The sequence below is a fragment of the Sciurus vulgaris genome (genome assembly GCF_902686455.1).
Source record: "Sciurus vulgaris genome assembly, chromosome: 6".
Lineage (NCBI taxonomy): Eukaryota > Metazoa > Chordata > Mammalia > Rodentia > Sciuridae > Sciurus > Sciurus vulgaris.
Window position 1 is genome coordinate 19881601 of NC_136466.1, and position 27046 is coordinate 19908646.

A 27046-nucleotide genomic window follows, 5' to 3' on the forward strand; every position below is an offset into this window, starting at 1 on the left:
TGCGGTTGTCCATGGACATGGGCAGAGCAGCAAAAAAATTTGGAGTTGCCCTCCATGTGTCGTGCCCACCAAGATGGAGCAGGGCAGAGTTCTGCCTTTATCTTTTAGCTTTCAGTGTTCTTTTTTCTTTTCTTTTTTGGTAGTGGGAATTGAACCCAGAGGCACTTAACCACTGAGCCATATCCCAAGCCCCCTTTTTTGTATTTTATTTTGGGACAGGGTCTCGCTGAGTTGCTTAGGGCCTCGCTAAGTTGCAGAGGCTGGCTTTGAACTCTCATCCTCCTGCCTCAGCCTCCTGAGCCACTGGGATTACCGGCATGTGCTACCAAGCTCAGCTCTTGTTCTTTTAGCTCTCAAACTGTAAACAGGTATTCTTTTCGTGTCCTACTTAGTGCCCCGTTTTCTTTAGTTTTGTATTTTTTGTCGATGGTTTGCTTTTTCAAGTGGCCCCCAAGCATCGCTGAGTGCTGTCTAGCATCCTAAGCTCAAGAAGGCTTTGATGTGCCTTGGAGGGAAAATACGTGTGTGTTGGATAAGTGCCGCTCAGACATGAGCTGTAGTGCTTTTTGCCACAAATTCAGTGCTGATGAACCAACAGTATATAGTACGTTAAAAGACACATGCAATTTCTGAGTTACGTATTGCTCAGTTGACAGAACATTGCCATCAGATGCTCACAAGTACCTAACCCTGTATCTTCTAGGAGCCGTGGGTCAGTGTTCACTAATCTATGGCTCAAGGTGACTTTCTAGAATAGAAAACCATGAATTACAAACCATTAGTGTAAATGTACCTAAGTGCTTAGGAGTGAGGGTGCTTTTTTTTATTAACAGTACCTCAGCGCATGTGGATACACTTCACCTGTTTTATTACTGCAGCGTCCCCCGTACTGTAAACACTGTTGCTTATTTAATGATTCCTCTACCCATGGACCCTTCCATCGCTGCCCACTTCTTCCCCTGCTACCCACAGCATGACAGCCCTGCATGTCTCCCTGTATCTCTGCACACTCACCCGAGTCTGTCCGCAGGATGGATTCCCAGAGGTGGGAGTGATGTGCTCAGAGCCCGTGTGGTCAAGACTTTGGTAGGTGGTGCTTCCTTGCCTGGCAGAGGTTTTAACTCCACAGAAGAGCTAATGAGATCCCTCTGTTTAAATGGAACTGAACTCGGTGGGGAGCCTCAGCAACCACCAAGGTCCACTGGTGGCCTGTCCTCTGCTTCCAGTGGTCAGTGCATCTGCAGTCCACATGCATGCCTTGCCCTGTCCACCATGCACAGACAAGGAGTGGCTCCGAACCAGTTGCACTGAGGGCTTCTTAAGTCAGAAATCAGTAGCCTCATCTCTTAGGGCAGACTCCATATAAAAAAAGCTACTGCCTGCCAGGTGCAATGGAGATTCCAGGTGCCTCTGGAGATTCTAGGAGAGGCTTGTCTTTTTCCTGGGAAACCACTTCCACTCCCCTTACTTCCCCTGCACCTCTCCATAACTCCCTCCAGCGCCCCCGCACCCCAAATCCTACTTTGATTACTTGGCAACCACTGCTTCTGCAGAGCTACTTCTTTGACAGCAAAGCAGAGGCAGGATGGGCTGACCCTCTTGGAGATTTTATTGAAGATTTTGGAATCTTGAAAGCGGTCTTAATCCCTGGTGGTAGACAAGGATGAACTGTTGTGCTGCTTTCTGCCTAGGGAGGTTGGGGGAAGAGGGGGTTAAGCTCTGTTGCTCCCCACAAAGCCAGGAATGCTCTAGATGGCTCCAGGGTCAGATTGTAGGCAGCACAGGCAAAGGGAGCGACTTTTTCAGGTGATCTCTTCCGGGGATGTATCTCAGACAAAGCCTGAGATTTCTTGCCAGAATTGAACCCAAATCCGCAAGGAAACCCAGCAGCCCCCATGCAGGGGATGATGGCGTATCTTCTGGTGCACTGGCACAACAGTGGCTAGGAGTGGCCACATTTCCGCTCTGCCTCGGAGAGCACTTGTACATGGTTAAGCATTTCAGGAAGCAGGGTGGGGCTTACATTTGATGTGTGCACTTCACATGACAATAGTTTTCCCCTGAAAAACATCGCTCCAGCATTTGTGGTGCTTTTTATAATCGGTGGCATATTCGGTGGGAGTCTGTCCAGCACAGGGCACACTGGGGAGGGTGGTCTGTTTAATGAAGGCCGTGCTGAGCAGATCCCGGAATGGCACGAATGTCACAGCACAGTGAGCCGAGGACATGGTGATTTTCCATTTCCTGTTCCCATCTCTGCAGACTGGCAGGCTTAGAGCTATTTCGGGGGAGGGATTTTGTGTGAACTGCCTGTCAGACAGCTGGCTGGGCCGGAAACTCATACTGTACTATCTGCCTCCACAAGTCTAGAACCAGACCTGCTTCTGGGGACCTGGGACTCTGGGTTCTGAGTGTTAGGTGGCAGGGGCAGGGGGTGTCTTTATTTTTGTTTTTGCAGGGGCCTTGGATTTCAGACTGCATGAGTTAAGTGAACATGCAGTGTTCAGGAGCCCCTGACCTCACACAGGGAAATCGCTCAAGAACCATTGATTTGACCTCTGCTGTGTTAGGGACACTGTCAGCTCTGGGGAGACTGTGGTGAATGGTAGGTGTGTCCACAGCCCCTGTCAATGCAGATGGTCCCTTCCCCACAGATGTACCTGCTACGCGCCCAGCCTATGCTGGGTGTTGCTGGGACAGTGGGGCATGAAATAGATGGAGCCCCCATCCTCAAGCTCCTTAAGATCTGAACGCACCTCTCGAAGACACAGCCTCAAGCCTGATGTTACCAGCAGGTCCCTGGGAGCTTGCTGAGGACAAGCCAGTGGCCCTTCTAAGAACACGCAGGTGTCCTTGCCCTTAGGAAAACTGGCTCACGCGGTTAGCAGGTTAGCAGGAAGGTTAGGAAATGACAGGGACACTGATGTCAGGTGCCCCCTGCCCTCTGTGCTGTCTGAGCTGGACTATCAGTTAGGGGTTCTTACCGTGAATGTCTGTGTCTTCCAGCACATTTTGTACCATTGGGGCCAGAATTATTATGCCTGTCCTCCTGGATTGGTTTGGTTTTGTTCTTGTTTGGGGTCCTGGGTACTGAACCGGGAGCCATACACACACGAAGCACTGAATCTCCCACTGAGCAGCACCCCACCCCCCCATTCTCTGCTCGTGCTGAAGTCCTGGGGCCTCCTTCATCAGACTCCTTGCTTCCTGGAAAAACCCCCTGGAATAGAGCTTTTGCTTGCCTTGCCTAGGATGCTCAGGTTCATGGGGTGGAGCGCTCACTAGATTGGGGAGTGACCCTGGTCTCAGCGGTCACCCTTCCCCAGCCCCCGTCACCCACATAGTCAGTGTGGTTGGTTGTTTCAGTTGGTTTTGAAACCAGTTTCAGACTCGAAGGAAATCTAGCAGTCCTTTGCATCCCTGCACCTTGCTGCTGAGATCAGAGATTATTTCCGTGTCTGGTGTGTTCGCCTGGATTTCAAGACTCTTCAGGGAACATGTGTTGCCTCTCCCATCTCCTGCATCTTAATTTTAATTACAAGTATTTCAGTGTCTAGACAGGAAAAGTCTCTTTTTTGTCACCGACATAGTGGGGTTTGGCTCTTCTAGGAAACTCCAACGCCTTCTGACTTGTGGGCACTTGTAAAAGTAGGTTCATAACTGAGATATTCTTGGATCGTAGCAGACCTGCATTCTGGAACCTTCTCTGACAATTCTTCTGCCAGTTCTGGCTTCTAAGTTTCTATCAGCAGTGTTTTGCCTTCTGAAGACTTTTTAAAAGAGTCCCCCTCTCCCCCCCGCCCCCGGCCTCTGTGGGACAGTGGTATTTGTTTCTTGTAGAAAATTAGAAGATTAAAAAATAAATATATAAGGTCATTTGTAATCTCACTACATTTCTCCCTGTAATTAGAATTCGGGGTGAAGGGTAAATCCTAGCCCCTGTGATAAAGTAAAACAGCTAAGGTTTATTGAGTGTTCAGATGTCAGGCAGTGTTTTATTTTGTTTTGTTTTGACACATGTTTACTCATTTAATCTCAAAACAATCCCATGAAATAGGAAGTGTTATTTTTTGCAACTCACAGGGAGCAAAACTGAGGCCTGGAAAACAGGTAACTGGCCTAAAACGCCCAGCTAGAGTGGCCTGGACAGGATGGTTAGCCAGCTGGTCAACTTGGTGATAACTTGGTGGCTCACTGTGCAGTGGCCTTTATCCTTCAGTCAGATGCCCTCCTCCCCTGCCATACCAGGAAGGCTCAGGCCAGCAAATGAAGACCCTACCGGGAGGCCCCTAGGTTCGCAGCTTTCTGAGCTTCAGATCTGCAGATTGTCTGACTGGATGAAAGGCTCAGCCCTCAGGACCCGGTTTCCTGTCTGGAAGTGACTGTCCTCCTAACCTAGAGAGCAGTGGCCAAGTTGCCTCTCCTCTTCCTTCTGCCTGCTTCCAGCAGAAGTTGGAACCGGGGACGCTGGTGTCACACTTTTGACCCTGCAGCCAGGAGAATTCACTCTGCTCTTCCTGTAGCCGGCAGCCCTGCAGACCTGGTCTGGAGGCCGCCCCTGGGGAGTAGAGGAGGAGCACTCTGCCCAGCAATGACCCAGGAACTTGGTGAGCCCTGACCTTCCTCCATGCACGATGCCACCATGCACGTGGAAGTGGCCCCCGTCTCCCAGGCCCCTATTTCAGACAGCCAGTGAAATTATCCGGGTCACTTACAAAGTGGAGCACAGAGGAATCACGGGTTGGCTGAAGCCACTGTGTGAAGTCATCGCGCCGGTTTCTTCATCCTGAGACAAGGAAGTCCTCAAAAGCTAGAGGGGAAGCCCGCGTGTGACCCAGCTGGCGGAATGCCTTCTCTGATGGGGACATTCCATTTCCACAACTTGCTCCCTGAAGAAAACAGCCACCCACAATCTCACCTCTCATCTCTGTTTCTAAAATTGGAGCCGAGAACGGATCCTGCCTGTCAGAGCTGTGCTTGCCCTCATCCGCCCGTCCGTCCCGGCAGCCACCCACCCATTCGTTATTTATCCAGGCCTGCTCCATGCCAGAGCTGGGGAGCCAGCCCTGCACAGGACAGCTTCGCTCCTGAGAAAGGAAGCAGAGGGGAAGGCAGTTTTTCTTTGTTTCCCAAGGCAGGAAGGCAGCTCAGCCAGGTGGGCTTCCACCTTCACCCCAGGAGGGGTCTCTGAAGCCTGATTTGACTGGTCCTGGGGTCTCCTTTTTCCAGCATGTCCTTATCTCAAAATCCCCAGGGGGACCGAAGATCTTGGAGGCAGCTGGAGCAGGTCCTTAGGAACCGTGGGGAAGCTGCTACCTACTCCGCAGGCCCCATGGTCCAGAAACCCCCCCATGACCACCGTAGCGCTGTCTTAAAGAGGGAGGGGGGTTTTTTGCTTTGTCCCTGACTTTCTCCCCTTCATCAAATTCCACCCAGAAACCTGCATCTGGGATTACAGGGTTGGTCCTGAATTAAGCACCGTTTGGAAAGGGCACCGTTTTAGGCACTAAGCTGTCATGTCAACTTCACCAGTTTGCTTCTGTCATCCCCATGTCACAGATGAGGAAGCGCAGCCCCAAGAAGTCGAGACGTGCCCCAGACAGTAGGGCCAGTAAGTGGCTGAGCCGGGATCCCTAGAGTGTGCTGTGTCTTCTGCATTGCAGAATTAAAATTGCCTCTGCGGAGGATGCTGTCCTCAGGGGTCTCTCAGCTGTCCTCTCACTTGGCTTATCCACCAAATTATTCCAGTCTGTCTCTGCTGGTTCCTAGAAAGATACTTGCCTGCCGGATGTCTGTGCAGAGCCTCCTTTGGGGAAGAAGAGGAAACATCCTTCTTGTTTCCAGTAACTACAAAAAAAGCCAAAGAATATTTTTTTAAGGTGTGGGGGAGAGGCATTTAAGTCCTGTTAATCATACAGATCTGTAGTAGAAAGCTCTGGAATTAAATTGCTAATTAGCATAGAGAGTGCTTGCACAGAACAGGGTGTTTAGGTGGGGAGTGGCTGCAGCTAGCTGGACACCCACATCCCTGGGAATTCCTGCAGCCACAGAGAGAGGTTCCTGGGAACTGGGATTGCCTTGAGACTCTGTGAGGTTTCATGCTTTGGGCATAGAAAGCCCTGAACTTGGGAATCATTTATTTATTAATTTTAAAAATCGGGGCTGAGGATGTCGCTTAGTGGTAGAACACTTGCCTAGCGTGCAAAGCCATGGGTTCAATTCCCAGGACAAGGAAAAACAAGCAAACCATGCGCGTGCTGGCACACGCCTGTAATCCCAGCAACTCAAGAGGCTGGAGGAGAAGGATTGCAAGTTGGAGGCCAACCTGGGCAACTTAGCAAGACCCTGTCTCAAGAAAAAGGGGGAGAAAAATGGAGTGGAACATTACTTAGCACCCCTGGATCAACACCCAGTTAAAAAAAAAAAAAAAATATATATATATATATATATATATATAAACACACACACACACACATATACATATATGATGAATGTATATATGCCTTGTGCCAAATACTGTGCCCTAGTGTTCTTCACGACAGATGCACACCCTCCCGTCAGGGAGCAGACAGCCAGACTTATTTCTCCTTTGTCTCTTAGGACCTGGGTGATTGGGGCAACTTGCTTGATCTTTCTGGGCTTCCCTTTTCACATGGGGAACACCCCAGCCTCCCAATGTTGTTCCCAGAATCAATTGAGAGAGTGCCTGCTAAGGTCAGGACCAGCCCAGCCTTCGAGGCTCCACCTCACCCCTGCTGTGAATCAAGGGTAGCTCCATTGTCCTGGTTTTGGTGCCTGTTATGTGTCTGGCCTGAATGCAGCAGAGAGTCAAATGTAGATGCCCCTTGCTTTCCCTACTGTGTGGATTCTCTCTGTCTTCTTGACCAGCCGAGTGACCTGGGTAAAGTCCCACCCACAGCAAGGTGGGGGGCATCTGGGCCCCAGAGCCAACACTCCCTTCAGCCTCTGAGTCTTGTAAACACCAGCAAGAGGGTTGAAGTTCAAGGTCACAGCTCTGGGAAAGGAGGTTGGAGCAATTGTAGTGTTCACTCTGGGCATCCAGTCCAGTCTGGTCAGTGAGATTGAGTTAAAGGTGGGAGAACTATTCGTTGGACTTATTTCTACCCACCCCGTTTTCAGAACCTGTAAGGAAATGCCTTGTGGCACTGGTCATAACGCTGTACGCTTTCAGTTCATTTATACCCAACAAATAGGACTTTAGAAGTCAGGTGTGGTGGTGCACGCCTGTAATCCCGGAGGCAGAAGCAGGGGCGGATCGAGACTTCAAAGCCAGCCTCAGCAACTTAGCAAGGTCCTAAGTAACTTAGCAAGACCCTGTCTCAAAATTAAAAATTAAAAAAGGACGGGGAATGTGGCTCAGTGTCTGTGAACTCCCGAGTTCAAGTCTTCCTCATTTCTCTTGGGTCCCGGCCACCTCCGCTGCCTGGCACCTTTGCCTGGGGAGACATCAGGCTCTACCTGGGTGCTAGGCAAGGGCTAGACACCATTGGGGCAACTCGTTATCTGTCTGGCCAGCCTCGCCATCAGCCTCACCAGCGTGTGCATGGTAGGGCAGGGGCTGCTGCAGCCACACAGGGTAGCCCGAGGTCCCAGTTCCTGCTCAAATTGTGGTAGGCGTGTCTAAGAAGGAGAGTGACCATTCCTGGGGAGCAGTAGCTTTGCCAGTTTTTAAAGGTACTGCATTTCTTTAGGAAGACAGAAGCCAGCTTTTGCTTTAAACCTGCTTCTCTTTAGCCAAGTAACTTTTTTCTCCTCTCGGAGCCTGGGTTTAGCGCCCGAGTGGGCAGCAGGTAACGCTGCGTGAGTTGTACATGGGCATCCAGCCAGGCAGGAAGGACTGCTGGGGAGATTAACGGGGCACAGGACAGGAAGCAGCCTGTCTACTTGAGGGAGGGCAGCGCCTGGCCTGGACAGCGGGAACGGGGATCTCTGAATTCTCGTTGTCATTTCATGGGGTTTGCCTTTTTTGTTTAAGAACTTTTTAAAAAAGGTATTGTAAATGATGATGATTGTTTAAGCTAATGGGCACATTCATGGGGGTTCGTTACAACATTTTCTTTCTCTCTTTTTTCTTTGTGTTGGTATATTTAAAATTTTCCAATTTTTTTTTTTTTTTTAAGCAATTAAAAATATCATTTCTCTTGGCCCTAATTCAGAAAAGTCAGGAATCCTGTTTGGTCTGCCCTGTAAGAAGAAAACAAACCAGTGTTCAGGGAGGTCACCTTCACAGAGACAGAAGGAGCAGGGTTTGCCAAGGGCTTCCGGGAGAGGGAACGGGGGAGTGTTCCATGGGTACAGAGTTTCAGGTTTGCAAGATCAAAAGAGTTCTGGAGGTGGCTGTTGCTGGTAGTGATGGTGGCACATCATTGTCAATGTGCTTAATGTCACTAAACTGTACATTTAAAATGGTCAATTTTCTGTTGCATGTTTTTTACCACAATTTTTAAAAAATACTGTAAAAAGAAAAGTCAGTTTGCAAACTTTCCTACTGAAGTTGATCGACAGGGTCTTGCTACCATGTCCTGATCTGTGGTCAAAGTTTATATGCTCACCTGTAATCCCAGAGACTTAGAAGGCTGAGACAGGAGAATCACAAGTTCTAGGCCAGCCTGGGCAGCTTATCAAGACTCTCAGCAATTTATCAAGACCCTGTCTCAAAATAAAAAACAGAAGTACCTTACAGAAATAGAGCAAGCAATTATGAAATTCATCTGGAAGAATAAGAAACCCAGAATAGCTAAAGCAATCCTTAGCAGGAAGAGTGAAACAGGGGGTATTGCAATACCAGATCTTCAACTCTACTACAAAGCAATAGTAACAAAAACGGCATGGTCTTGGTACCAAAATAGAAAGGTAGATCAATGGTACAGAATAGAGGACACGGATACAAACCCAAATAAATACAATTTTCTCATACTAGACAAAGGGGCCAAAAATATGCAATGGAGGAAAGATAGCCTCTTCAACAAATGGTGCTGGGAGAATTGGAAATCCATATGCAACAGAATGAAACTAAACCCATATCTCTCACCATGCACGAAACTAAACTCAAAATGGATTAAGGACCTCGGAATCAGACCAGAGACCCTGCAGATTATAGAAGAAAAAGTAGGTCCACATCTTCACCTTGTTGGTCTAGGATCAGACTTCCTTAACAGGACTCCCATAGCACAAGAAATAAAAGCAAGAATCAACCACTGGGATAGATTCAAACTAAAAAGCTTTCTCTCAGCAAAGGAAACTATCAGCAATGCAAAGAAAGAGCCTACAGAGTGGGAGAATATCTTTGCCAATCATACTTCAGATAGAGCACTAATCTCCAGAATCTATAAAGAACTCAAAAAACTCTACACGAAGAATACAAATAACCCAATCAACAAATGGGCTAAGGAAATGAATAGACACTTCACAGAAGAAGATCTACAAGCAATCAACAAACATATGGAAAAATGTTCAACATCTCTAGTAATAAGAGAAATGCAAATCAAAACTACCTTAAGATTCCATCTCACCCCAATTAGAATGGCGATTATCAAGAATACAAGCAACAACAGGTGTTGGCGAGGATGTGGGGAGAAAGGTACACTCTTACATTGCTGGTGGGGCTGCAAATTAGTGCAGCCACTCTGGAAAGCAGTGTGGAGATTCCTTAGAAAACTCGGAATGGACCCTCCATTTGACCCAGCTATCCCACTCCTTGGCCTATACCCAAAGGACTTAAAATCAGCATACTACAGAGATACGGCCACATCAATGTTCATAGCTGCTCAATTCACAATAGCCAGACTGTGGAACCAACCTAGATGCCCTTCAATTGATGAGTGGATAAAGAAACTGTGGTATATATATACAATGGAATATTACTCAGCCATAAAGAATGATAAAATTATGGCATTTGCAGGCAAATGGATGAAATTGGAGAATATCATGCTAAGTGAGATAAGCCAATCTCAAAAAGCCAAAGGACGAATGATATCGCTAATAAGTGGAGGATGACACATAATGGGGGGGAGGGAAGGGTTAGTGTTAGGGTTAGAGTTAGGGTTAGGGAGGGGGGCAAGTATGGAGGAAGGAAGGACTGTATAGAGGGTAAAGAGGGGTGGGAGGGGTGGGGGGAAGGGAAAAATAACAGAATGAATCAAACAACATTACCCTATGTAAATGTATGATTACACAAATGGTATGCCTTTACGCCATGTACAAACAGAGAAACAACATGTATCCCATTTGTTTACAATAAAAAAAATAAAAAAATAAAAAGCAAGGGGCTGGGGAGATAGCTCAGTGGGTAGAGTGCTTGCATTGCAAGCACAAGGCCCTGGGTTCAATCCCCAGCACCCAATAAATAAATAAATAAAATAAAAAGCAAAAAGGACTAGGGATGCAGCTCAATGATTATTAAAAAAAAAAAAAAAAGTTTATGACACCTGGCTAGACATCTGTTCATCAGTCCACTAGCTGTGACCTGCCATAAACTGCCCCGGGTCTCTGTGAACCAGCTTCAGGGAATGGTGTCACTAGCCAGCCATCCAGGAGTGCAAAAGGCACGTGTGAGACATTGCTTACACACTTCGCCTGCAGCACCAAGGGTGCACAGGGGTGTGTCCAGCCTCGGAGAGCTTCGGTGGCTCTGTGGATCTAGGGTTGCTTTTAGTCTTAGAAGTATATTGAGAAGGACAATATGAACAAATTCAAATGTGGGACAATATGAACATCAAAAAGAAAAGTATATTGGGGCTGGGGTTGTGACTCAGTGGTAGAGCACTTGCCTCACACATAGGAGGCACTGGGTTCAATCCTCAGCGCCACATAAAATTAAATAAATAAAGGTATTGTGTCCATCTACAACTAAAAATATTTTTTTAAAAAAAGAAATGCATAGATGGAATGATAGGATTTGTAAAACATGTTTTTTTCAACCCCCAGTGTAATAATTTATTCGAGAAAGGATCAGTGATTGCCAAATCAGTGAGACAAAGGTTGGGAAACAGGATATTGAGTCTCAAGGTGTCACCTCACAGGCTCCTGCTTAATTTCACAGGGAAAGTGGTACCTTTAAAATGGAGATGTCTTAACCAAGGTATCCAACCTTGCTTTGCTGGGACAGATTGGCAATGTCTCTAACTCCTGATGTGACAATCACCTCTGTGGTTTTCTTGCCCAGATTGACCTCATCATGAGGAAGAAAAATCTAACAAATCCAGAGTGGCCTGGCTTCTTCCAAAAAGTCAATGTCACGAAAAACCAACCAAAAAATGAGACTGAAGAGATATAAAGACTCCTAGATCCTAAAAACAGGTTGAAGGAAATATGAACTGAACTGAACTGAATATTAGAAGATGTTGTTGTCTAGGAACTGCCAAAAGCATTATGAGTCGTAGGAAAATGTCCTCAGGAATAGATGCTGCCGTGCTATATTTGGGGTGCTATAGCATGTCTGGACGTTAACCAGAAATGGTCCAGAGGAAGCAGTACTTATATACAGCATACACGCAGGAACTCAGGTCTCATGTGGCTCAGTGCCCACAGTTGGGGAACCTGGGTGAAGGGTCATGTGCACTCACTATTCTATTCTTCCATCATTTCTACAAATGTGAAGATTTTCAAAATGATAAGTGCACTGAGGGAATCAGAGAGAGCCAGTGGCCATTGCTGACTGAGAAAGGCTCGTACTTCTGTCCCCATCCTCCCAGGGGACCTGCCTGAAGACTTGCAGGCATCTGTCGTCTGTGCAGTCTGTCGATAAGGAGGAAGCAGCTGAGGAACTGTGTTGGTGGTGGGAGCGCTGGGGACAAAGGCCTGTGGCCCTGGGAGGAGGGGAGGCCACGTGCAAATCAAGAAACTCGTAAAATCTTTTCTGGCTGTGAAATGTGTTGGGCTGGGAAATCGTCACTAAGCTGAGGTCTGCTGGGCCGACAAGGAAGAGCAGGGACTCCAGGGTCACTCCTGGGTGTAGACGCTGGGCTCTCCCACCTGGGGAAGCCTGGAGGAGCCTCTCTGGAGGGTTCAACTTCAGGGCCAGTGTAAAGCACAGGCCTCTTCTGGGGGCTGGGGGCTGCAGAGGACTTTCCATTCCGTGTGACCATTTCCTCTTCACATGGGGTGTGACACACAAATACACACACAAATAAACACACACATAAAAACATCACACACAAATAAACAGCCCGTAGAATTTAGTGCTGTTAGGTCCAGAGCAGACTCATTGAGGATTCAGGCCCAGCTCCGCCTGGCTCTGGCCTGCAGTGTGGGGGGCCTCTGGGAGTCCTCCCCAGCGAGGGAGCCAGGGGAGGAGCTGGTAAAGTGAGATTCCTCAGTGAGCCGAGGCCCTTCCACTGGAGGGTAATCCTCTTGGACCTGATAGCAGAGTTCTGAAAGGTTTGAAAAGCCAGGAGGAGGAGAAAACTAATCTGATCGAGCCCATCTGCTGGTGGGTCCTCATAGATGCCAGCTGCCAGCAATACCATGCAAGGGTCTTAGTGCCACCTCCAGCTCAACACGCTTCACAGTGTCACCTTCAGCTCTAGGAAGAAAAAAGAGATCTGGGGCTGGGGGCATAGCGCTGTGGTAGAGCACTTGCCTAGCCCATGTGAGGCCCTGGATTTGATCCCCAGCACCAAAAAAAAAAAATTAAAAAATAAAATAAAGCTCACCTCTATTGAGGGTGAACAACCAAACTTGTGTTCAGCACAAGGTTCAGGGATACCTGGGCAATTCAGAAAAAAAGAATTTTTTTTCTTCCTTTTTAAATTGTTCAATGAATACATGGTTATTGGAGAAAAATAGAGGGACTCTAAGATCATCAGAGAAAAAGTCAGATCACCCCAAATTCCACTATCCAGAAATGAGTGACCATTCACTCACTGACTAAATATTGTCCCATGAAAGTGGGAACCGAGGTCTTGGGAGCAGGGGCTGGCCATCCATGTTAATACTGACAAGTAGTCTGGATGTGAGAAGTGCTGAGATGATGTTTAGTGACCTCTACCCTGATTCCTGGGGGACCCTAGATGAGGTAGGTGAGGGGTCAGTTCCACATGGCTGCATCCTGCCCTTGGGGAGGGAGTGTTGGACGTGAGGCTTGGAAGCCAACGGTGCCTGGATTCCATGGTGCGCAGGGCTCTTCCCCCAGGCAGCCTCCTCGTCCCGGCCCTGCTGCGCATGAGTGCAAGACAAGAGAGGATGTGTGTGCGGAGGAGCACCCTTCCCACTGACTGCCACACAAGGGGCTCTGGGAGGAGGTGGGACTGGTTGTCAGTGTCTCTGCCCTTCACAATGAGGCACATCCTGCTGGCTCAGCTCCCGCCTGTCAGACCAGAGCTTCCTGTCTTGCCATTCTCACTTGGGGGGGCTGTTGGCGGCACACAGAGGACAGTCCCTGGTGGCCCAGAGTCGTGTTTCATCTGGCAGTGATGGTCTTTGAGCTCAGGAATGGGTTGTTTCTGTTGTAGCGCAGCTTGTGGTTGGCACTGCCTTCTCTCTTGAAAAGCACCAGAGGCTGCTGGGAACTGGGTCAGAGGCCCTTGCAGTTGTGAGCAGGTGTGTGCACGCTTTGTTCACCATTCCCTTTGAGATCCACCGGGCCGCCCACCACCTGTCTGACCTGGCCTCAGCAGCTGCTTTGCACCCCACGAGGCTGAGCTTGGAGGTCACAGGTGACCAGGCTGTGGCCAGGCCCACGAGGGGCCCAGCACCTGATGTGGGAGTTAGAGAAAGCTTCCAAGAGGCAGTGAATTGGCAGGTGATGGACACGTCAGGGTTGGCTGAGTCAAGAGGGAATGGGGAAGGGCATTCCAGGAGGGGCGCTGTCACATGCCCCCTAACACACAGCCCCTGGACCTTGGCCCTCAGTGCATGAGATTTCCACACTGATAACCAGGGGTGGATAGGTAAATGATGCTTCTGCTCCCCAGCACTGGGGTGGGACAATCCAAGGGCTGTGGTTCAGACAGCGTCTCAGAAATCTTCAAGGGTCAGGCTCCAGCTGCCCACAGTGGTGATTTGCGAATGTGCCCTTAGAGGCTTTCTTCCCTTCCTGCTTTCTCTCCCAACCTACCAGTCTTTCCTGGGCCCACTTTCCGAGCCACCTGTTTCCATGGCAACCCAAGCTCAGACACCATGTAGAGTTTAAACTCCATCTTGAGGATGGTGGGGCGCCATTGAAGGGCTTTTCCACCGTGGGAGGGAACAAGGTCAGATCTGCAAGGTCATTCTCTCTCTGACCTGAAGGTTGGATAGGTGAGGGCCACTCAGCGTGTTGGGGAGCGCTTATCCCCCAGAGCTTGACCTGACCGCCGTCGCTGGCTGCTCTCTCCTGTGTGCCAGACACCAGTCTGAGCCTTGGATGTGCGTTTTCTCATTGAATCTACAAAAGCCTTATGAAGCCTAGGTTCCATTTATAGATGAGGGAGCCGAAACCAGACTTGGTGTTGCGCACCTGTAATCCCAGCTGCTTGGGAGGCTGAGACAGGAAGATCACAAGTTCAAGGTCAGTCTTGGCAACTTAGTCAGACCCTGTCTCAAAATAAAAATTGTTTTTATAAAAGGCTGGAGGTGTAGCTCAGAGGCAGAGCACTTGCCCAGCATGTGCAAGGCCCTAGGTTCAATACCCAGTACAAAAAAAATAAAACAGGAAGCTGAGCTCCAGAGAGGTTGAGACCCCTAGCCATGATCACACAGCTGGAAGCAGTGTCTTGGGGTCAAGCCCAGATTTGACAGACCTGCAACGTGTGCTTTTATCCATCAGAAGTCCAGCCTTTTTGCTTTCTTTCCTCCCTGCCCACAGCATCCAGGTGCTGTAAGATGACCTTTTGCTTCCTGTGTGTAAGTAACGTCTGCTTCTGCTGCCCTGTAGGTAAGTTTGAGGATAGGGAAGACCACGTGCCCAAGTTGGAGCAGATAAACAGCACAAGGATCCTAAGCAGCCAGAACTTCTCCCTGACCAAGAAGGAGCTGCTGAGCACAGAGCTGCTACTCCTGGAGGCCTTCAGCTGGAACCTCTGCTTGCCCACGCCCGCCCACTTCCTGGACTACTACCTCTTGGCCTCTGTCAGCCAAAAGGACCACCACTGCCACACTTGGCCCACCACCTGCCCCCGCAAGACCAAAGAGTGCCTCAAGGAATACGCCCATTACTTCCTAGAGGTCACCCTGCAAGGTGAGGCAGCAGAGGCAGCTGGGGGCTCACACTGCCCTCCACCGCACACACAGGACTGAGATCAGGAGGCACTGGAGGGCATGTCCATCTAGAGAGGGACTTCCTTAATGATGAGGACACGCACACCCTCCTCACCCCCACTCTGCAGGGGATGAGCAAAGAAAGGGCAAGGACTGGTCCATTGTGTACCAGTAGCATGCAAAAGAAACAGCAGCTTCTGCAGAGGCAACTAGACCTTTGCAGACTATAGCTCACTCCATAATCCTCTTATGGTAACCTGAACATTGCAGATGATTCAAATAGCACAGAGTCACAGCTCAGTCATGCCCAGAGAGCTTCATTACACAGCAGGATAGGGGGAGGGAATTATATTTACATCTGCTTTAGCAATAAAGGTTACCCAGTTTGGGGACCCTTACTTGAAACCCCACTTTTCCCAGTGTCTTAGAATGTAGGTGTTAGGTGAAATACCAGTCGGAAATACTATGGAAATAACCACTTGATAACCTATCACACACTCAATAACCTGCCATTAACCAGAAGGACAGTGAATGGCAATATCCATAGTCGTGATACCAAGCATTAATGGAGTGCTTACTGTGTGCAGGCTTGTTGGTCCAGAGCTCTGCACACATTATCTCATTTGAACTTTACCGTGACCCCACACAGACATCATTTTAGAAGTGAGGAAATTGATGTTCAAGAGGTAAACTAACTTAGCCAAGATCATTGCTAGGATTTGAACCTGGGAGTCTGACTCCATGACTGAGCCTCTAACTGTAATGCCATCCTAACTGACTAATACCCTAAAAGGTGAAAGTTCAAGTAATTGAAAGTCACAAGCAATTTAAGACAACAGAGGAATGCACTGAAAACCAATACCATTCATGAAAACTGCAGGAATTTCGGCTCTTGGCCTTGGCATAAAAATAGTATCAACTTGCTCTGTTGCCAGCTATCTTAGTAGGATGTGAGATTTCTCAGTAAACCTAGGTCAGGTGCCCATTTGAGTTATATGTATCAAAGTTTTGTCGCTGTTCAGTCATTCAGCATGTTTTCCCTAAGTACCCACTGTGGATCAAGCATTGTTGCTATTACTAAGCAACCTTTAGTCATGCCCAAAGACAGGTTCCTTTGAAATGGTGTATCATTCACTTTTTCTTCTTCTTTTTTTTTTTTTTTTGCGGTGCTGGGGATTGAACCCAGGGCCTTGTGCTTGCAAGGCAAGCACTCTACCGACTGAGCTATCTCCCCAGCCCTCATTTACCCTTGACAACCAAAAGAAGACAGATGTTTTACAGTTCTCTTTGTAGCCCATGAGTCAGCCCCTTGTGGCTCTGTAAGAGCCATGGACAATAATTTGAAAAATCACTTGTCTAAGGTAAGACCAGGAATCCCAAACTGAGAGCCAAGGTGCTTTTGGGGGGAAAAAAAAATTCAATAATGGAACTTCACATTTTCCAAGTTTTTATCCTATTTATAAAGCATCAATGAATAACCTTTGAACTAACTGATTGATTTGTCTACCAGTTCTCAGAACAGGCACAAGACTCCGGGACAGCTTTTTGGTGCTAACTGCCTCTGGGATTCTCTTTCAGATCATATATTCTACAAATTCCAGCCTTCTGTGGTCGCTGCAGCCTGTGTTGGGGCCTCCAGGATCTGCCTGCAGCTTTCTCCCTACTGGACCAGAGACCTGCAGAGGATCTCGAACTATTCCCTGGAACACCTTAGCACATGTATTGAAATCCTGCTGGTGTAGGTTCCTCTCCTGATCTCTGTGTTTCTGAAGTATCGAGGTTTCACTTGCCCTTGAGGCCCACCTCAGGGCACAAGGGATTTCCTACATCTGGGGTCCCACCCACCTGTCTCCTGTGAAGTGGATTTATGGTGACTCCTGAGAGAAATGGGGTTAGGGAATTGGCCCCTTCTGTTTGGGGTTCGCTTTGGGCTTGCTTGCATTTTTAAGATCAGGGAGGAAGGAGACGAGAGGCTGTGTGCACCCCCTTCCACGCATCTGGTCTGCTGCATGCAGTGGTGCATGCCTGTAATCCAAGCAACTCTGGAGGCTGAGGCAGGAGGATCACAAGTCCAAAGTCAGTCTCAGCACCTTAGTGAGGCCCTAAGCAACTTAGCAAGACCCTGTCTCAAAATAAAATATAAAAAGGGCTGGGGATGTGGCTCTGTGGTTAAGCCCCTCTGGGTTCAATCCCCGGTACAAAAAAAATTTAAAAATAAACGTCTGGGCTCTTTGATGTAAGGCCCACTGTAATCTTATGGATAATCACACTGAGGGACTCTTAAAGGCTTCTTTTCTCATACATGGTTGCAAAGCAGACCTATCCAGCTAAACCGAGTGGCTTCACCTAAGAAGCCACAGCCTCTGTGTAAGGGTCCCTTGGAATCTTGGTGAAGAAGCTTAAAGGTCTCTTGGGTCTAGTACCGTGAAATGGATATTGGAGACCAATGAGGTCCATAGGGACCACAGGGAGGAGGACAGACAGGACAGCTCCTGCATGGCTACCCCAGCGCACTCCCTCCTGCACCCAACAGGTGGCGGCACACCCTGGATGTGGACCTGTGTGGTGAAAGCAAACTTCCTCAGGCCCCTGGAGAACCACCCCTCAGCTTCTGATCTGAGGAGCTTGGCGGGTGGCTTCCTCTGACCCACTCTCAAAATTGTCAGTCCTGTCCCCTCGGCTTTGTCTTAAATTTTGTGCTTTCTATAACGTCCCCAAAGTCAGAGAACACAGCCTGATCGGAGTGCTGCTGGCTGCCCCCAATATCTAGCCCATCAGCCCAGCCTGTTTTTTTTTTTTTTTTTTGAAACTGGGAATGGAACCCAGAGGGACTCTATCACTGCACTGCGTCCCCAGCCCCTTTGTATTATTTATTTATTTACTTATATTTTGGTACCCATTTTATTTTTTATGTTGAGACAGGCTTTCACTAAATTGTTTATGACCTTACTAAGTTACTGAAGCTGGCTTTGAACTTGTGATACTCCTGCCTCAGCCTACCCAGCAGCTGGGATTACAGGCGTGCACCCACCATGCCCAGCTTTATTTTTGCACTTTGAGACGGTCTCACTAAATTGCCCAGACTGGCCTCAAACTTAGATCTCCTGCCTCAGCCTCCCAAGTTGCTGCGATTGCAGGTGCGCACCACGCTCCAGCCCAGCCTGGCTCCTCACTGATGGCTGCCGCTCTGGGGTATCCCCGTCTTGGATTAGTCATAGCCTCCATTTGCTTCTTTCTTATGTAAGCCTCTAATTGTTTTGTTTTCCCAAAAAGTTTTATGGGACGCTTTTTTCAAAATGGGAAAAATCCCCATTGCGTCATTGCTCTTTGCAGAGAGAGACGCTTAGACCCCAGTGGGCAATTTACTTGGTGTTTGAAAGCTAAGGAGCAGCTGAGCTGGGAATAGAGCAAACCCAGAAGGGCCTGGAAGGTAGGGCTAGAGCTGCGTGCTCAGGTGCTGGAAATACAGAGGCCAGAAAAGCAGACGGGACCCCAGTTGTCCTCCGGGGTGGGGCGGTTCAGGGGCCGTAGGGACCGCTCAGCCTCGTCTCGAGGGGTCAGAGAGGTTTCTGTGGGGGAAGCTCTCCCAGCCGAGTCAGGCCTGAGACTGGTTGGGAACTCCACAGTCTGGCAGGCCCGGCGGTGTCGGAGCACACAGCTCTCTCCGGAAGGCAGAGATACACCCAGGTCTCGGGTGCCCTTCGACCTTCACGTCTCACTGGAGTCTTTTCTTTCAGAGCGTATGACAATGTCCTCAAGGATGCCGTCACAGTCAAGAGCCAAGCCTTGGCAATGGTGCCCGGCACGCCCCCAGCCCCCACCCAAGTGCTGTTCCAGCCACCTGCCTACCCTGCCCTCGGCCAGGCGTCAACGGCCCTGGCCCAGCTCCAGGCCCCCGTGCAGGACCTGTGCTTGGCCTATCGGGACTCGCTGCAGGCCCAGCGCTCAGGGAGCCTGCTCCCAGGGGGCACTGGCTCCTCCCTCCACACTCCTTACCCCACCCTCCAGCCCCTGGACATGTGTCCTGTGCCTGTCCCCGCGTCCCTTAGCATGCAGATGACCATTGCAGCCGAGCCCAGGCACTGCCTTGCTACCACCTACGGAAGCAGCTACTTCAGCGGGAGCCACTTGTTCCCTGCAGGCTGTTTTGACAGATAGACCACCTTTGGACCCCAGGGGCAAGCCTCCAAGAGCTGGGCAGAGGAAGAGAGCACCCCAGAGGAGAGCTGAGCCAGGTGGGGCACCTGGAGGCCCTCACCAGGGAGCCCGGTGCCCTTGGACATAGAGGGCTCATTTTTTTTTTTTTTCCTTTAAATAAAACTGACCCAAGCAAAACATTCGATGACATACCTCACCCAAGAGCATTCCTCTGAAAATCCTCTGCCACGTGTGCCTGGGGTACAAAGAAGGCTCGGTGGCTCTTCCCTCAAGCAGGGGTCCAGCGAATCAAGAAAGACTTGGTTAGAGGCCGGGACACTGGGAACTGACACAGGCCACGAGCCCACAGCACGTCCCATCCTAGCCTCAAAGACTTCTCCACTCTCAGCCAATGGCAGCTACACCACGGAGAGAGAAGGGGCCTCCAGGTGCCTTCTCGGGACCCCGGGGCCCGCCATGGTTCGCGCTCCCCTCCTCTGGCTCTTTCGAGACCCAGCTGGTGGCTGTTCCGCCTTTTGTTTTTGAATCTTGTAAAAACCCTTTTCCGGCCTTTTAGATATTTCACATGCTGCTGCTGCCCCGAGTGATCTAGCTTTCTGTTCTGCAAGATGTCGTGTTTACATACTGCATCAGGGATTTTGTGATACTTGAAAAAAAAAATTCCTTAAGAGAAAATACACAAGTTCAATTGCCACACTGCCTGTCCCCCGCGAGGCCGTCGGTTTTAACCCAGCTTGGGACAGACCCGCAGGTAGCACCAGCGCTTCCTTTTCAGAAGCACGCGATTGGCGAGAACCGCCTCCCAGGCTCTAGGTCCCAGAAGATTCCATGTCTTGCATGCTGTAGAACTTTGATAACCACCCAGGGCCTTGGGGGGAAGACAAAGGTGGAGACCATCCCCACCTCCCTCCCTCCGCTTGCTTATGGTATGTGAGGTAAAACCAGCCCTGGCTTTTGAGTTTGGCTAATAGCAAAGGATAAGACTGTGGAAGGCTTGTTAATGCTGCCCGGACTGGGGGAGCGGGGTGTCTGTGAGTATGTGACCCCATCGCTGGTAGGCAAGGGGTTGGTTGGATCAGAAACCAGTATTGGGGGGATCTGCAGCAAGAGGGATCTCAGGAAGATTCTTGTAACCATGTGCAATATGTTTTAATTCTGACTCCCGGCTTCTGCTCAGCATGTTTCTTTGGGTTTGTTGGTTTGTTGTCAGGGGGACGCACTGTTCACCCGTCAGAACTGGGAGTTACAAAGGACCGCGGAAGCAAATTTTTTTTTTTTTTTTTTTTTGGTTTGCTTTTTTTTTTTTTTTTTTTTTTTTAAGAGGAACCCATCTTGGTTTCTTGACTCATCTGCCCGTCTAGGAGACCATGGCGGGGGCTGCCGGGAAGGTGGCCACAATCTGCTGAGTTGGCTCCAGAGCTTTTCAGAGCAGATGAAAGTCTCAGCATGGAAACAGAAAAGAGTCGGGCTGTGGGTGAGGCGCTGCCGCCCGGCCACACGAGCATAGGAACCGCAGGGTCGTCTGTTGTTCTTCCCCTCTGCTGACCTCCTCCTATTTATGTGTGACTGGTTTGGACTTCTGGTTATTGTGTCTGTCTGTTGTAGGGCTGGGCGCTCGTGAGGGGCTCCCCCAGCCGCCCAGAAGTAAGTGTCACGCAATAAACATATCACCTGCCTTTCCTCTCTCTGTTGTCTTTCTGGGCTTCCTCTCTTCCCTCCTCCTCTCCAGCGGGCCAGGTAGTGTCTCCAGGGATGAGCAGCAGGGTGTGGGGCTATCAGGATTGGCAGCAGCCAGACTGGCTTCTTTGGAGCTGGGTCCTGCCATCTCAGCTGGAATTGGGCCTCCCTGGGAACCCCTCCCTGGGTGGAGGGGTGTACAGAAGACTTGACCTCCCAGCTCACCAATGCACCAGTCTGGGATCTCCAAACCAATAGGACCCAGAGAGAGATTTGATTTAAGGAATTGGCTCATGCGACTGCAAAGCTGGCATGTCTTAAATGTGTGAGGCAGCAGGCCAGTAGGCTAAAATCTCAGGTGACAGTGAACACTTCTGATTGGGGATGTGGCTCAGGGACAGAGTGCTTGCTTCCAATCATGCACAAGGCCCTGGGTTCAATTCCCAATATCACAAGAAGGGAAAAGAAGAAAAAAAAAAAAAAAAAAGTGGATACTGCTGTAGACCCTAAAATCTGTAGCTCACACCAGGGACTCAGGCATGATTTCTGTGTTGTACTCTTGAGGCAAAATTCCATCCCTGAGAAACTGTAATCTTGGCTCTGGAGGCCTTTGGCTGGTGGAATTGGACCCACCCATGTTATGGAGGGTGGTCTGCTTTTCTTAGAGTCAACTGATTGTAAATGTCAGAGCATCTAAAACAACACCTTCAGAGCAACATCTGGACGAGTATCTTATCAAATCACTGAGCGCCATGGCCTAACCAAGTTGACATATAAAATTAACGATCGTAACCACTTTCTAACCGTTGGAGGTAGTTGACCAACTCCTCTGAGCCTCGGTCTTCTCACTGGGTAAAGTGGGGGCAGTAACAGCACTTGCCTGAGGGTTCTCAGGAAGATCAAACAATATGATGTACATCAAGGCCAGCACCTCTAAGAAAAGGGTAATTACTGTGTCTCTAAACACAAGAGCACTATGAGACGCACCTTTATTTATGTACCAGTGACTGTGTTGCGGGGGGTTGTTTTGTATTTTTGAGACAGGGTCTGATTATGTTGCCCAGGCTAGTCCTGGGCTCAAATCAAATGTAGCTGGGACTACAGGTGTGCACCACTGTGCCAGCTAAGAACTAAGAAATTTTTTTAAAAAGCCAGGTATGGTAGCATACATCTGTAATCCCATTGACTTGGGAGACTGAGGCAGGAGGATCCCAAATTCAAAGCCAGCCTTAGCAAACTTAGCGAAGCCCTAAGTAACTTAGACCCTGTGTCAAAAGAAAATATAAAAAGGGCTGGAGATGTGGCTCCGTGGTTAAGTGCGCCTGGGGTTCAATTCCTGGTACCAAATGACAACAACAAAACAGGACCCTATCTAAAAAAAAAAAAAAAAAAAAAAAAAATCGCCAATTACCGAGGGTGTAGCACAGTGGTAGAATGCCTACTTGCCCAATGTTTGCGAAGACCTGAGCTCCATCCCCAGCCAGCACCACAAAGAGAAAAAAAAAAAAATCCTATCAACTTAATGACAATGCCTAAGATGCCATGGATTCCATTCAGGAATATTTAAAAATGTCAAAATATGTGTATGATGGAATGGACGGAAGAGAGCATCCACGGTTATGGAAGATATTGGATTCCTGCTCTTCCCTGAAGGGCTCTCTCTGGGGACTGTCCTGCTCTCTGCCACTGGGTTCCGGCAAGTAGGCTAGTGTCCATGGAGCAGGGAGGGATTTACAATGGTCCCTTCAGTCAGGGTGGGGAGGCAAGGGAAGATGTGTGGAAGTCCCGGGAAGGGAGGTTGGGGACCATGTCTGTTTGCAGGTGGAACTGGGGGAAGATCTCCCCTTCTGTGTACAAGGCCCTGCCAAGTAGGAGGCTCTGGGTTTGGGAACATCAGAGACAAGGCACGTTTACCAAGAGCATCTGCTTCACCTTGGGCAAATCCCTCCCTCTTTGGGCTTCGGTTCTCCATCTGTTTCCATGGAGATGGTTGAGTTGATGGCTGGGTTTGAACTTAGGGGGAAGATGGGCTGCAGAGTCCCTGGCTCCTGCCTTCAGCCAGAGGGATCCACTTGTATTTCCACACACAGGTGTTCCATTGAAGATTTTGTCAATTTCCATGCTGGGGGTGGTGGGTGGCTAGGAAAGTTTATATATATTAAAAAAAAAAAAAAAAAAACAGCCATGTCCTTAAAGGCCCTCCCAAGGGCTGGCATCTGGTTAAATCCAGAGGTTTTCAAACCTGGGCAAGCTGAAGAACGACCTGGAGACTTCTCTAAGAAGGGTAGCGTCCTGGAACCTGCATTTTTAACCACCTTCCTGGTGACTGGAGTATGGCATTTCTTTGAAGATCCAAAGAAGGGTCAAACATGCGGGACACAGATTCCATGCTAACAGGAGAGGGCAAGGAAGCAGCGTCCCAACCCGGATCTCAGCCCTCTGAGGGCTCAGGCTCAGCTTTGCCCTGCACTGAACATTTCTTCGTTCTCTGAGTATTTCCTTCCCTGAGCTGTGTGAAGGGTTGGGATCCTCCGGCTCCTTTTCCAAAGGGAACTTGCTTCTTTCCAGACTTAACGTTCGCAAATACCCAGTTTAGGGCTTCCCGTTCCTCTCGCCCTAGAGAGTTTCCAGCCCATCTCTTCAAAGCTGGTTTTCATCTCCAGATTACCCTTCTCCCCTAATCCTTGTGGGACTGACTCCTTACCCTTTGTATCTGCGATTCTCAACCAGGGTCACTATGGCAGCCTGGGAACATTTGGCAGTGTCTGGAAATATGATATACTCAGTTGTGAGGGGAAATGGTCCTGGCATCCAGTGGGTAGAGATCAGGGATGCTGCTTAACATGCTTCAGTGCACAGGACAGACATGACCTGGCTGCATCCGGTGTGGTAGTGCACACCTGTAATCCCAGCGACTCGGAAGGCTGAGGCAGGAGGGTCACAAGTTCGAGGCCAGCTTGGGCAACTCAGACCTCTCTCAGAATAAAATTTTCAAGGGCTGGGGGTACAGCTCAGTGACATGGAGAGAGCAGTGAAGGGAGGAGTCCATTCAAGCTCCAGCAATGGACCTGGCCGCCCCACGCTGCCTGACTCAAGGCTCGGGATGACTGAGTGAAGGCCGTGCACTGAGCTAGCTGCCCATCTGCAGGAGCTCCCGTGTCCTGGCTGAGCTTGGCTGGAGGCAAGCTGGTACCCTGGCAGAATGGGAGAGGTGACTCCCAAGGGTCAGGGCGAAGGTCACCTGGAGCCTGGGTTAAGGGCACCTGAGCTGAGTGCGTGGGACGGAGCCTTGCTCTGCACCTTGAATAATGCCACAAAACACACGGCTGCCTTCCGAAGCCACTGGTGTGCATTACTAACCTGTGTCCGTGTCACCCCCCGTGACCGAGGAAGGGAAGGTCGCATTCACCCATTTTGGGCACGGGAAAGATAAGGCTCAGTAGGGTCCAGCGACCGCCCAGGTGGCTTACGAGTCGGCAGAGGCACCCCCGGCCCGTTAAGTCACCTTCAGTCACGCTGCCTCGAGGACGATGGCAGAGACAGTGGAGCTGAGTGAGGATGCGGAGCGCATATCGACTCCCTGAGGTAAGCACATCCCTACCCACCGACAGCCCAGGGGCCTGAGGTTCGGAGCAGTGGATGAACTTCCCCAAGGTGACACCAGTCCCGTGTGACAGAAGAGGGATTCCCGTCCTGGCAACGTGACTTAACTAACCACTCAGCTCTTCTGGCTGCCAGGAGGCCAGTGGAGTGGACACTTTCCTCCAGCTCACCTTCCACGCCTTACCTCAGGGAGAGGCCTGGCCCCATTATCTCAGACCCCACCCACCAACTCACTCTGCTGTGTGACCTCGGGTGAGTTTCTTCTCTTCTCTGAGCCTTGGTTTTTCTTATCTGAAATACAAAGCTAAAACTGGCAAGAACTGAGATCCTGCTGTCCTATATTCTACACATCTGAGAGTGTGCGTCAACATGGGCTTCAGAAGTCCTACCCCGCCGACAATTTGAATCCATCGTGGAAATGAAATCTCTCTCTCTCTCTCCCTCCCTCCCCTCCTGCCTCTTCCTCTTCCTCTTCTCTGCCCTCCCCACCCTTGCTCTCCTCTCTCCCTCTCTCAATTTTCAGCCTAATTATGGTTAACTCTGTGTTATTTAGAGACTTATTATCCAAGCTCATTATGAGTAATTATTCAGTCTGGAGGGGAAACAGCAACACTGCTAGTTTAATTTAATGCTTACCTAGTTCACTTAATTAGCAATAAGTCTTGGCAAAACGTTGGAACTCGTGGGGTCCTGGCTGGATGGGCGGGTGGGAGAGGCTTTGCGCTGTTCTTGGAAAGATAAACAAGGTCTCTGGGTAGCATGAGGGAGGAGGCCAGGCGAGGGCAGCCAGTGGGCTGGGCCTAGTATCCATCCAGGCTGCGGCCACCCCAAGAGTGAAGGCTGCAGAAGAATCTTAGGGGAGGAAGCACTTAGTAAGCACCTGCTGTGTGCTGGGCAAAGCTTATTCCTTATTCCCTGTGTGTAGAACTTGTTCATTCAAGGTAGTTCAAGTCCTGCCTACCTTAGATAATTCTTAGATAATTTGCATATGTTCTCTTTTCAGTGTGTGTGTGTGTGTGTGTGTGTGTGTGTGTGCGTGTGTGTGTACACACAGGATTGAGCCCACAGGTGCTTTACCACTGAGTGATATCCCAGTCCTTTTTATTTTTTTTACTTTGAGACAGGGTCTTTCTAAGTTACTTCGGGCCTCACCAACTTGCTAAGGCTGTCCTTGAACTTGGGATCCTTCGGCCTCAGCTTCCTGAGACACTGGGAGTAAAGGCATGAACCACAGTGCCCAGCTTCTTTTCAGTAATCTTGGAGTAATTTCGAGTGATTAGGGGAAAATTTTTTTCTGTTGATTCTACCCTGTCTTTTACCTCTCTCACAAGGGAAGTGTCAGGCTCAGGGCTTTGGGTCGGCAACAAAATATACCTAGAAGTCCCCATTGTTTGGCTGTGACTTTTGGCACATGGTCTTAACTTTCCACATATGGAAGTGACATAAAGGTTTCCATTATAGTAAAAATAAGTGAACTGTCCTACAGAAAAATATCAGGAAAAAAAAAAATCAAGTTGGTCCCCGGATGTGGCAGACACTTCCGAGGAGAAAGGAGATGAAAACAGGCCTGTTCAGGGCTCTGGATCAGGGATAGTCAAGCCAGGGGACAAACAGGCCACCCTTCTCCACCCCTGTGCCCTGGACAGACATGGTTCCATCAGTCACAGGACATCTGCTAACCCTGAATGCTGCCTTGGAATCCTCGAACCAGGGCTCCAGGCTCCTGCCAAGAGATCAGAATGGGCCTCCTGATCACCTGTCCCAGCCCAGGACAGCCAGTCCCTCCTGCCACTTCCCTAGCCCCTCTGCCATCTCATGGACTCATCTCATTTCCTTTCAACCCCTCATGGGTTTTCCCAGCCCCACTTTGTACCAGTGGGTAAACTGAGGCCTGAAAGGATGCCACAGCCAAGATGGACCAGCCCCTGAGGATGAGTCCTGGTGCATGCATCCTGGGGTCTGCCCTGCCTTGCAGGCTGGTCACTTCCTAGAGGTATGGCTGCCCCCCAGAGTGCTGGGACGCTTATCCTGTGGCCCATCTGAAAGTTCCAGGTGACTTCATCTCTTTAAAGGAGACTTTATGGGGCACACCTTTAATCCCAGCTACTTGGGGGACTGGGGCTGGAAGATCCAAGACCAACCTTAGCAACACAGCAAGACCCCATCTCAAAAGAAAGAAGTCTTTAGACAACACAGTGTTTCTTTCCCGGAGAGACGGGGAGGCAGGAGAGCCTCAGAAGCGTGCCACCCTGGGCCACCTGTGGTCTCTCCCAGGGTGGGAGCAGTGCAGTCCCCAGATCCACTGGGGTCTCAAGGTCTATGTCTGGCCCAGGCAGCCGTCCTTGGGGGCTTTCCCACCCCCACCCAGCCAAAGGCTGTCCCAAGGCACCAGAAAAGAAAAACAAAGAGG

General features: G+C 49.6%; 1 protein-coding gene across 1 annotated transcript in view; it reads left to right on the forward strand.

Annotated features, from left to right (window-relative positions):
• Positions 1-20058, forward strand: part of CCNJL (cyclin J like) — a 52184-nt gene extending 32126 nt beyond the window's left edge. The window contains 3 exon segments of the mRNA XM_079143839.1: positions 14876-15178; positions 16777-16936; positions 18936-20058. Of these exon segments, the coding sequence (XP_078999965.1) occupies positions 14876-15178; positions 16777-16936; positions 18936-19356 (884 nt within the window). The 3' untranslated portion in view covers positions 19357-20058.
• The last annotated feature ends 6988 nt before the right edge of the window (positions 20059-27046 follow it).